The sequence below is a fragment of the Taudactylus pleione genome, unplaced genomic scaffold (assembly GCF_031769625.1).
Source record: "Taudactylus pleione unplaced genomic scaffold, aTauple2 ptg000781l, whole genome shotgun sequence".
In the NCBI taxonomy this organism is placed as follows: Eukaryota; Metazoa; Chordata; class Amphibia; order Anura; family Myobatrachidae; genus Taudactylus; species Taudactylus pleione.
The window spans coordinates 4129419-4142280 of record NW_028285183.1 but is presented as its reverse complement, the minus strand read 5'-3'; the positions used below and the strand labels follow the sequence as shown (position 1 = coordinate 4142280).

At 39.7% G+C, this 12862-nt stretch overlaps 1 protein-coding gene across 2 annotated transcripts in view; it reads right to left on the bottom strand.

Moving 5' to 3' along the window:
* LMLN (leishmanolysin like peptidase) overlaps window positions 1-12862 on the bottom strand; it is a 36037-nt gene that overhangs the window by 15220 nt on the left and 7955 nt on the right. Inside the window, exons 7-14 of one of the 2 annotated variants that reach the window (XM_088457748.1) lie at window positions 10281-10386; window positions 4873-4967; window positions 4679-4796; window positions 3264-3371; window positions 3099-3175; window positions 2092-2202; window positions 1874-2006; window positions 748-907 (exon numbers count right to left, since the gene is read on the bottom strand). In XM_088457748.1, coding sequence (XP_088313874.1) covers window positions 748-907; window positions 1874-2006; window positions 2092-2202; window positions 3099-3175; window positions 3264-3371; window positions 4679-4796; window positions 4873-4967; window positions 10281-10386 — 908 coding nt within the window. The remainder of the gene's footprint in view (window positions 1-747; window positions 908-1873; window positions 2007-2091; window positions 2203-3098; window positions 3176-3263; window positions 3372-4678; window positions 4797-4872; window positions 4968-10280; window positions 10387-12862) is intronic. The other variant, XM_088457749.1, reaches the window with a different exon arrangement.

Sequence of the window (12862 nt, the reverse complement as noted above, 5' to 3'; positions counted from 1 at the left end):
CCACCTCTGCTGTTCGCTGGTGTGATAACCGGGTGTTCCCTGTTGCTCATTACATAGCAGGGATACAGCAGTGCAGTAGGGAACATATAAAAACAAGCTGCCCCCAGGAAAAAAAAACGAGCATTAAAAAGAATAAAGTTAATAATTAAAAAGAGCACAATACATCTGCATTGTCTGTTCCCTATAATGGTGACAAAGGTTTCCCTTCACACATTGGTTTATATATTATTTACAACAGAAGGTCACATGTCCTCCTGCCCCACCCTATACCCATGGTCTCTGCCTGTGTCCCCTATGGAACGTGAAGAAGAAATTATGAATTGTGCCCATGTGCCCGGATCCCCACATTAATGCAAAGTGTAATAACTTAGGCATAAACACACCGTATTGTTATTTGCAGTCACTTCATCACTAACATGTATTTATGGGCACAGATGATTAGTTTTTGTAGTTTGTTAGAAGTTGTATTTTATAGCATTATCTCACTTGAATACACATGGTGTTTTCTTGCCAATTGTTACCGTATGATGTATTTTGTATGGTTTTAATATGTTGCTGAATTAGTGTAAATGGAAACGTGTTTGCGCCTAATCTCATGTAGCCATCCCCTATTCCCCCGTAGACTGTTAGCTGGTGAGTAGCGCCCTGTCTCTCTATGCTAGTACCCAGCCTTCTCTTAATAGAGCGCTCGTTTCTAATGTTAGAGTGCTATGTTTTATGCTGCCGCCAAGGGCCGGTGGGACAGACCTGGCTGGTTCTGGGACATGGTGCAGTCCGAGCTTCTCTGGTACTCGCCACTCAGATACCAACTGAACTCCTGCGTGAAAGGACAAAAGTCAGCGATCTCCACTGCGCCGCCGTAGTAAGGAAGGTCCTCCGCCGGGACCCCGGGGATGTCATCAAAATACTGGAAGATACGCAGAACAAAAACACGACATTATGCAGAACAAAAGCACACACACAAAAGTGATACACAACAGTCACAGCAACTAATATAAAACGCTGTCATAGGGCGGAATTCAATTCTTTCCTGCCCCCATCGCGCCCGACGGAGCTATTCAATTCTTGCTCCTGTTGGGCACGATGAGCTGCCAGCGCTACATTTCAGCTCGCAGCCCCTGGGGGATGAGAGCTGAAATGTGCGAAAAGTGACGTTTGGGCGCCCAAATATCACTTTTCGCGATCGCGCCCAGCACTTTGGTCGGGTTTAGCTGCTTTACGCGGCTAAACCGGACCTCTATTGGCGCGATCAGCATGAAAATCTTGAACAATTGCATAGCGGCCCGCGATCTCGTGTCACTTTAGACGGGAGATGCGGGCCGCAAAAACAATTGAATTCCACCCATAGAGCTCATTTGTCTGCACATTTTTGTCATTTCATATTGCAGCTGTTGCCGTACCTCTGTCTGTAAAAAGTATTTAGGGAGTCACCTTGGAACCTGTTGCATTACCCCCCCCCCTACCCCCCAAGAGTGAAGAGATCATCAAGATATTGGAAATACTGTCTTTTGATGTTTATATAAGTGTGTGCTGTAGGCACCAAAGTTATGGACGCTTACACTTTGTTACATACAGAGAGATGCCACTGATACCCCGGATCTTCCCGCATCTGTGCGACAGAATCCCGACTTTATAACCCTGTGCTGTCGGTAACTTCCGACATTCTGATTGGCTGCATCATGGCCTAGCCCCTCCCACACGTGGTTGCCAGGAGTTGGCTGAATCTAATCTGCTCTGCTGGCAACATCCTAATGCAGTGATTGGTTAGAAGCTTGTTCTAACCCCAACCACTTCATGTCTATCACTTACAGGTCTCCACTTTTATGGAAAGAAACCTAAAATGACTTATTCAGTAAAAGCAGCAGCACAGTACCTGATACTCCGGAGGAAGGCTCTTGGGGAACTTCTGTAAGTTACATATAGCCACCGCCCGCTGGTCCTGCCGGCAGGTCAGTTTTAAAGGGCTGCTCTTCAGCGTGGCACAGAACGGGCTGACACTCTGGTTCCTACAAACAAGAGGACGATTCACACCTTGTCTTAAACACACGGCAATGGCACAAAACACGCGTGTGCGCCCCGTTGCAGTCTTACACCGTGGTCTGCTGCTTAATCCAGGACTTGCAGCTTTTCATCACAAAGTCGCAGCCCTGTCCCCGGCCCCAGTCCAGTCTCTGGGCCATGCTGTAGTTGGCTCTGTACCAGCTGGAAAAACAAATCCAATGTCAGTTCCCATCGCACCCCTGTCACTGTAATAGTGCAAATATAATACAACAATCATCGGTATTACCCATCAAATATTCCAAAGACAACATAACTGGTTACGTCATGGATGTTTGGGAGTGATCCTATATTATATGCACCTAGTATAAAGTGTATTGGATATTGAGGACTATTGAATGCATCCAATTACACAGATAATCTCAGGTAATACATACAAGCCTGAGGGGGTTGTGGGTCCTGATGTCACCAATGAGTATGCCGGGATGCTGATACGGGAGTAATGCTACTTAGAGCACTATACCCGTGCGGGGGTTATAACTTTAAACATGTCTGTAAGCGCCAGCAAGTTACTGGCACAGGTAATTTGCACTAAGTAGCATTACACCAGATCATGGTGGCGGCATAGTGAGGGCAGCATTCTACCTGGTGACATTGGGAGCACCCACCTTCCTGACCGCATAACGTATGAGGTCCAGGCTTATTTGAAAATTTTTGAGCAGTTTTCTAAAGTATTTACTGTTGTACTTTTATTAGGTCATATATTTTAAATGGTTGAAGTTATAGGAAATCTTTCAGTATCAGTAAGCATGCGTGCAGCGTCTATTTCCTGTATTCCCCATAGGGTCCAGTTGCCTTATAATACCAACTGCAGACCCTCACTTTTTCTTAGCAGGGATAGAGAGCGCCCCCTGGTGTGTGTCGCATCAAATGCAGAGCTGTAAGCATAAAAATACCAACCTCAGGATCCCACCAAAATAAAGCCTGGTTTATTCTGACTAATCCACTTATGGGCAGGGAATATGGTATCATCACGAAGCCTGAGTTAGGGCCGGGTATAGATAGACCTTCCTCTAGCAGATCTATCGGTCAGTACTCACCCTGTATCCTCCATCAGCGCCAAAGTGATCCTGGAGAAGACTCTGTTCTGTGTGTGCGAGCCGGTCATCGCTTCATTCTGCGGAGATGGGAACACTGAGTATAGGAAGGGACAGACCACGTGGCCGGGAAATGAGACCACAGCCAGATGATGAGCAATAACAGACCTCCAGCAGCCTCTTCTCCCAGTGGTTCAGCTCCGTTCCCATCCCACCCTGGTTCTCTAGCTCCATCCCCTCCAGAATTGGGCAGTTGAAATGTTTCCGCACCTCCGCCTGAGCCCGGCATGTAAAATAAAGACAAGGATGTATTACACTACTAAGGTGACCTGTGTGCGTGGAAGGAGGATGGGGGGGCTGCCACACTATGAAAGGGACTCCCAGAAACGGAACAAGATATTACTATACAGATGCGTCCTCATACATCTATCCTCAAGACAACACGCAGCGCGACATGCCTGGCGAGAGTGAGCCGCCGGGCCCTGCGCTACTCTGCTAGCGTTGGCCTTTTTTTTTTAATTCCAAAAATGCTTCTAATTCGCAATGCGATGCAACTCAGACGCACCAGCAGACTGCGCTAATTTGCTATACGACACTTGTATATCTGTGTGTGACAGAGTTTAAACAGAACTTGGCGTGGAAAAAATCTGCGGCCGCTTAATCGTAGCCTTTTCGGATGCTGATTCAGAGAATTAGTCAGACACAGACACACAAGTGTTGCATAACAAATCTCCTGGTGTGTCTGAGTTGTGGTGCATTGTGACTTGGAAGCATTTTCAGTAAACAGAGATGCGAAAAAGATGCCCGGCCCTGGCAGTATCTCATGGTACCTGGCACGCAGAGAGGGGCTGTTTGGCGCGACTGCAGCAAAGATGTGCGAGGACAAATCTGTAAGTCTATAGAACACAAGTAAGTCCTCAGAGGTACACACAAGTCCTGAGCGCAGTTACAATGTAAGGTTGTCACTTACTGCACCTCAGGACATTGTTATATTAGACGTATACTGTCAGTTATACTACACGGTGCTACTTGCATGTATACTGTCAGTCATATTACACAGTGTAATACTGCATGTATACTGTCATACACTGTGTAATACTGCATGTATACTGTCAGTCATACTACACAGTGTAATACTGCATGTATACTGTCATACATTGTGTAATATTACATGTATACCGTTAGTCATACATTGTGTAATATTACATGTATACTGTCAGTCATACTACACTGTGTAATACTGCATGTATACTGTCATACATTGTGTAATATTACATGTATACTGTCAGTCATACTACACTGTGTAATACTGCACATGTATACCATTAGTCATACATTGTGTAATATTACATGTATACTGTCAGTCATACTACACTGTGTAATACTGCATGTATACTGTCAAACATTGCGTAATATCCAATATACTACGTAGTATTATCATGCATATATACAGCCCTTCATAGTAAACTGTGTTCTAGTAGACATATACTACCCATTACTGTGTTATATTACATTACAGGTATTCTGTGCGATATTCCTGACTGTATTATATGTACCCTGTCCGTGGTGCTATGGAAACTCACTGTGACTCTGGGAGTAACCAGCAGGAAAACGTTATGTTGGACCATTCTGGGGCCTCTGACATCCCAGCTCCTGGATACAGTGCGAACAACTCTATCGCTCCACTGATAGACGCCGAGGCTGTAATGAGAGAGATCGTAATGCGGTGTCTTGTGTCGCTCTGTGATGCATTAACGGGAACAAGGTGGAAACTCACCTCTCATTGAAGACTGGGAGACCGTTCATGTACCGTGGTGTAAGGGGCTCGCCATTATCATCATAATATAATGCAAAAAGACCAGCAGAAAATCCCTAGAACGGCAAACAATAAAATTCCTCAACAAAATACAATAAACTGTCAAACCACAATAAATGTTCATTAAACAGCAAGAAATCGCAACCAAAGCCTTACGGTATCTTATACAATGTTATAACGCTCCCATTCTCATACATTATAGGGCAGATTCAATTACCGCAAGGTTTACTCGCTATTCGAGTGCTGACAGCCCACGCATTAGGCCCCAGAGAGAACCTAACAAGGATTTTTCCTCAGAGCCTCAGGAGCTGCGAGGTAAAATCCGTGTTAAATACGCCCTCTGGGGCTTAATGTGCGAGGTGACCCATGGGGCCCAGCACTTAACGTAGAATTTATAGGTTAACGCGCTTTAGCTGCGGCATTACAGCGCAGGGAAATGCATAATAATTGAACAGCACCAGGCGTTAAACCTGGAGCTTTATCTGTGTGATAATAACCGCAGCTAATTTAATCTGCCCCTATATCTTGTGCCATATATCTATCCTGTGTCCTCCTCTATCATATACAATGTTATAGATCACTCACATTCTCATACATTGTATCCTGTGTCCTCCTCTATCATATACAATGTTATAGATCACTCCCATTCTCATACATTGTATCCTGTGTCCTCCTGTATCATATACAATGTTATAGATCACTCCCATTCTCACCCATTCTCATACATTGTATCCTGTGTCCTCCTGTATCATATACAATGTTATAGATCACTCCTATTCTCATACATTATATCCTGTGTCCTCCTGTATCATATACAATGTTATAGATCACTCCCATTCTCATACATTGTATCCTGTGTCCTCCTGTATTATATACAATGTTATACATCACTCCCATTCTCATACATTGTATCCTGTGTCCTCCTGTATTATATACAATGTTATAGATCACTCTTATTCTCATACATTGTATCCTGTGTCCTCCTGTATCATATACAAGGTTATAGATCACTCTTATTCTCATACATTATATCCTGTGTCCTCCTGCATCATATGTTATAGATCACTCCCATTCTCATACATTGTATCTTGTGTCCTCCTGTATCATATACAATGTTATAGATCACTCCTATTCTCATACATTATATCCTGTGTCCTCCTGTATTATATACAATGTTATAGATCACTCCCATTCTCATACATTGTATCCTGTGTCCTCCTCTATCATATACAATGTTATACATCACTCCCATTCTCATACATTGTATCCTGTGTCCTCCTCTATCATATACAATGTTATAGATCACTCCCATTCTCATATATTGTATCCTGTGTCCTCCTGCATCATATACAATGTTATAGATCACTCTTATTCTCATACATTGTATCTTGTGTCCTCCTGTATCATTATATGTTATAGATCACTCTTATTCTCATACATTGTATCTTGTGTCCTCCTGTATCATATACAATGTTATAGATCACTCCCATTCTCATACATTGTATCTTGTGTCCTCCTGTATCATATACAATGTTATAGATCACTCCTATTCTCATACATTATATCCAGTGTCCTCCTGTATCATTATATAATGTTATAGATCACTCCCATTCTCATACATTATATCCTGTGTCCTCCTGCATCATATACAATGTTATAGATCACTCCCATTCTCATACATTATATCTTGTGTCCTCCTGTATCATATACAATGTTATAGATCACTCCCATTCTCATACATTATATCTTGTGTCCTCCTGTATCATTATACAATGTTATAGATCACTCCCATTCTCATACATTATATCTTGTGTCCTCCTGTATCATATACAATGTTATAGATCACTCCCATTCTCATACATTATATCCTGTGTCCTCCTGTATCATTATATGTTATAGATCACTCCCATTCTCATACATTATATCTTGTGTCCTCCTGTATCATTATATGTTATAGATCACTCTTATTCTCATACATTGTATCCTGTGTCCTCCTGCATCATATACAATGTTATAGATCACTCTTATTCTCATACATTGTATCCTGTGTCCTCCTGTATCATTATACAATGTTATACATCACTCCCATTCTCATACATTGTATCTTGTGTCCTCCTGTATTATATACAATGTTATAGATCACTCTTATTCTCATGCATTGTATCTTGTGTCCTCCTGTATTATATACAATGTTATAGATCACTCCTATTCTCATACATTATATCCTGTGTCCTCCTGTATCATATACAATGTTATACATCACTCCCATTCTCATACATTATATCCTGTGTCCACCTGCATCATATACAATGTTATAGATCACTCCCATTCTCATACATTATATCTTGTGTCCTCCTGTATCATTATATGTTATAGATCACTCTTATTCTCATACATTATATCTTGTGTCCTCCTGTATCATTATATGTTATAGATCACTCTTATTCTCATACATTGTATCCTGTGTCCTCCTGTATTATATACAATGTTATAGATCACTCTTATTCTCATACATTGTATCTTGTGTCTTCCTGTATCATTATATGTTATAGATCACTCTTATTCTCATACATTGTATCCTGTGTCCTCCTGTATTATATACAATGTTATAGATCACTCTTATTCTCATACATTGTATCCTGTGTCCTCCTGATTTATATACAATGTTATACATCACTCCTATTCTCATACATTGTATCCTGTGTCCTCCTGTATCATTATACAATGTTATAGATCATTCTCATACATTGTATATAATACAGGAGGACACAAGATATAATGTATGAGAATGATCTATAACATTGTATAATGATACAGGAGGACACAGGATACAATGTATGAGAATAGGAGTGATGTATAACATTGTATATAATACAGGAGGACACAAGATATAATGTTATACATCACTCCTATTCTCATACATTGTATCCTGTGTCCTCCTGTATCATTATACAATGTTATAGATCATTCTCATACATTATATCTTGTGTCCTCCTGTATTATATACAATGTTATACATCACTCCCATTCTCATACATTATATCTTGTGTCCTCCTGTATTATATACAATGTTATAGATCACTCCCATTCTCATACATTATATCCTGTGTCCTCCTGTATTATATACAATGTTATAGATCACTCCCATTCTCATACATTATATCCTGTGTCCTCCTGCATCATATACAATGTTATAGATCACTCACATTCTCATACATTGTATATAATACAGGAGGACACAGGATATAATATATGAGAATGGGAGTGATGTATAACATTGTATATAATACAGGAGGACACAGGATACAATGTTATAGATCACTCCCATTCTCATACATTATATCCTGTGTCCTCCTGTATAATATACAATGTTATAGATCACTCCCATTCTCATACATTATATCCTGTGTCCTCCTGTATTATATATAATGTTATAGATCACTCACATTCTCATACATTGTATCCTGTGTCCTCCTGTATCATATACAATGTTATAGATCACTCACATTCTCATACATTATATCTTACGTCCTCCTGTATCATACACAATGTTATAGATCACTCCTATTCATTGTATCTTGTGTCCTCCTGTATCATTATATAGGGGGGTATTCAATTAGGCTGCGAAAAGTCGAAATCGGCGATAACTTATCGCCGATGACGTCATTTTCGCATGTTTCAATTATCTCCATATTCAATTTCAGAGACTTTTCGCAGGTTCGAAAAAAACGGGGAAAAGTTTTCACCATGTTTTACATGGCGAAAAAAAGTGCAGAATTGAAAAAAAAAGAGCCTGCACCCCTGGGAATGTCATTAAAAAATTAACTGTGCCAGAAAAAGTAAAAAAAAAAAAAAAAATAGGGACACCCCAAAAAAAATACATGGTGTTTCCTAGAATAGGCTATTAGCGGCAGGTGCATTTTTGCAGAATAAAAAAACAAATGACTTTGGGGACTTAAAAATATGCTAGCACCCATTTTCATGTACCCCAAATTTGATGGGGATAAAGCGGGCACGCACCCTATACTTTATTCCAGGAAAATCTCCGATGTGGAGCGAAAAGTCCAGCACGGACTTTTCGCTCCCAAATTGAATACGGGCCATAATGTTATAGATCACTCCCATTCTCATACATTGTATCTTGTGTCCTCCTGTATCATACACAATGTTATAGATCACTCCCATTCGCATACATTGTATCCTGTGTCCTCCTGTATCATACAATGTTCTAGATCACTCCCATTCGCATACATTGTATCTTGTGTCCTCCTGTATTATATACAATGTTATAGATCACTCCTATTCTCATACATTGTATCCTGTGTCCTCCTGTATCATACAATGTTCTAGATCACTCCCATTCTCATACATTGTGTCTTGTGTCCTCCTGTATCATTATATAATGTTATAGATCACTCCTATTCTCATACATTATATCCTGTGTCCTCCTGTATCATATACAATGTTATAGATCACTCCCATTCTCATACATTGTATATGATACAGGAGGACACAGGATATAATGTTATAGATCACTCCCATTCTCATACATTATATCTTGTGTCCTCCTGTATCATTATATGTTATAGATCACTCTTATTCTCATACATTGTATCCTGTGTCCTCCTGTACTGTATATACAATGTTATAGATCACTCACATTCTCATACATTATATCCTGTGTCCTCCTGTATCATATACAATGTTATACATCACTCCCATTCTCATACATTGTATCCTGTGTCCTCCTGTATTATATACAATGTTATAGATCACTCACATTCTCATACATTGTATCCTGTGTCCTCCTGTATCATATACAATGTTATAGATCACTCACATTCTCATACATTGTATCCTGTGTCCTCCTGTACTGTATATAGCGCAATTTATAACTCCCAAAATCATATAATGTATAACGTGTCCTCCTGTATTATATACAATGTTATAGATCACTCCCATTCTCATACACTGTATCTCGTATCCTCCTGTACTATATACAGTGGGATATATAACTCCCAATATCATATAATGTATAACGTGTCCACCTGAATGGTACACAAGGTGGTACATTGCATCATACACAGCTCGGCTGACAGAAACTTTTATGTTTATGTAACTAATTGTTAGTCAATCGCCCTCTGACTGAGCAAACCGTAAAATATCTACCAAAGTAACAGGCTAAAAGATTACACGAAAATAACCTTATCACAGGAACAAGCCAGTGGCACCTGGTTACTGACACGCGGTTACTGACATGCGGTTAGTGCGTGGCTGATTTCCACAGTACTTACTGCTGAGTAACGCCAAACATTCCAGCATTGTTGGAGCTACAGATACAGACAATGCTGTGTACATGACCCACTTACCAAGGCATGAATGATCTCATGTTCCACGGTGGATAACATGCCAGCAAACTCCTGAGGTTGTGTAGAAATCATGTTTGGACACAAGTTGGCATATCCGGCTATTGGTCTAACAGAAGAAATAAGGTTGGTCATAAAGAAACTGTAAGTGAAGTACACAGGCAACATGTATGTACATTATTCATGCAACATGTATGTACATTATTCATGCAACATGTATGTACATTATTCATGCAACATGTATGTACATTATTCCTACACAAGAGAATCCTGCAATTCTACATCATTAGTGGCTGCAGATTTACTGTCAGTTGTGTAGTCTTACTGGTGAGATTCTGACAAAGCTTTGTGTGTGTGTGTGTGTGCGCGCATATGTGGGTGTGTAATTGTTTGTGTGTGTATATGTACGTGTGTGTGTGTGTGTGTAAAAATCACCAAAACAGTCTACTATAAGAAACCGTGTAGCAAGTTTATATTGTAATGTATTTAAATAACAAAGACATACAGAATGAAACAAACAGCAAATAGTATGTAATGTAATAACCAGAAGTGACTTTCCCAATGCACTGAGATACAGCTACAAAGGCAATATATAGTTGATAATTGGTCACCTATGTTCTAATTGAGAGAGTAAAAAAAACCCAGGAGTTAAATTGGTATAAAGATAACAGCTTTTACTCTAAAGTCATAATCAAAGCAAAAATAGAGATAAAGCAAAATATATTGTGGATTACCAAACTCTGTTTTATACCAGCTTCAGAAGGACAGTATTCAAAGAGATTGTAAGTTTCCATTAACAGTTGGAGGGGCACATTTGGGTTAATTAACCCCTGCAGAGACATATATTTAGCTTCCTCTTTGCTTGATTTTGACTTTAGAGCTAAAGCATTTATCTATACAGATTTATATCCTAGATTTTGTCCTCATATGTGAAAAACATTTTATCAACTTTATATGGTCTTTCCCCGTGCATCGGGAAGGGTATTTGTGGTTATTACATTACATACTATTTGCGTTTTGTTTCATACTATATGTCTACGTTTATTTTAATGCTTTATAAAATTAACTTACTACAAGTTTTCTTACATTAGTTACTGTTTTCATCATATTTACACAAACACACACTTCGGCCACTTTCATAGCGCTTTAGGACTAATCTACATGTGGTTTCCATTTATTTATAGGTTAGGATTTCCTCTTTGTATATCCCTTACAGCTGCTACATTTTACACAGTGTCGGGGGGAAACGTTTTAAAAAACAAAACAAAACGTTTAAAAAAAAAACCCAGTTTTTTTTTTTTGCATTAATGTTTAAATGAAAAAAATAAAAAATAAAAAATTGTTAATCTTGCTTGTTATATTAATAGTGAAACATTGTAACATTGAAACATTGTAGGTATTGGAAACCTTGATCGATCATGTTTTAATGTTTTCTAACATTAACAATCCAAAGTTATTAGGGTTTGATCCGATTTATTTGACAACTTTCCATAAAATCAATTTTAGACTAAAACCTGTAAAATCACTTCTCAGAGAAACACACAAACACAATAAAGGAGTTATGTATTAGAACTGGAAAGGTCACTGGCATTAAACATTTTGAATACAAACACTAGTTTAGAGGCCGTTTCAGTTCCCAGTCTGTTTCAAAGTGGGCCATATTCAATAAGGCAGCGAAAAGCCGTTTTTCGCCGATAACATCATTTTTGCCGATTCCACTTATTAGTGCAGAATTGGGGTTTTGGGGTGAAAACTTGCGGTAACCATTCTAAACCCTTTTTACATCCCCCTTGACGCTAACTGCGTCAAAAAACGTTTGAAAAAAAAAAAAAAAAGAAGGTCACCCCAAAAAAGCACTTTGAAAAAGTGGGCGTAAAAGTTCAAAGTGGAGGTACAAATTCAAAAACTAGCGAAATAACCTTTGGGGGGTGTCTGGCAGTATGGGGGAGGTGTTTTTTGGATTGCGGATGTTTGCTGAAGGTGCGTTTTTTGCGCTTTTTAATGCTAGACTTTAGCAACTTTAAAATATGCTTGCACCCATTTTCATGTACCCCAAAATTTGATGGGACTACTTATTTTCCCCCAAAAAATTTGCTAAATGCTATTCTTCACCACTGTCCCAAAGACGCTAAATAGCGCCTATTGAGACCATTCAAAGACCCCAAATAGCTTTTGCAGGGCTATTCGGGGGTACCCATAGTGAACCCCCCATGTCAGAGCATCTTTTGGGGGGTGTCAGGCTGATTTCCCCAAAAATGACAGGACTTTGACGATTTCGTTGATTTGGAATTGAATACAGGGGTAAGCGGGGACGCGCACATTAAGTTTTCGCCGGCAAAACCTCCTATGATGCCGAAAAGTCCGGCCTCTGACTTTTAGCTCCAAATTGAATACGGGCCTTACTTAGAATGAACTAAACCGAAAGAAGAAAAAAAATTCTTTCTACACCAGATGCTGAGCGGTCAGAAGTTGTTCAATAATGGGAAATACAATAGGGTTAACTTTTTCAATTGCGCTCTTTTGGGTCGTCCACCATTCATAAGAGGACACTTGTGACATCACAGGTCCTATGGGATGTTGGGGGA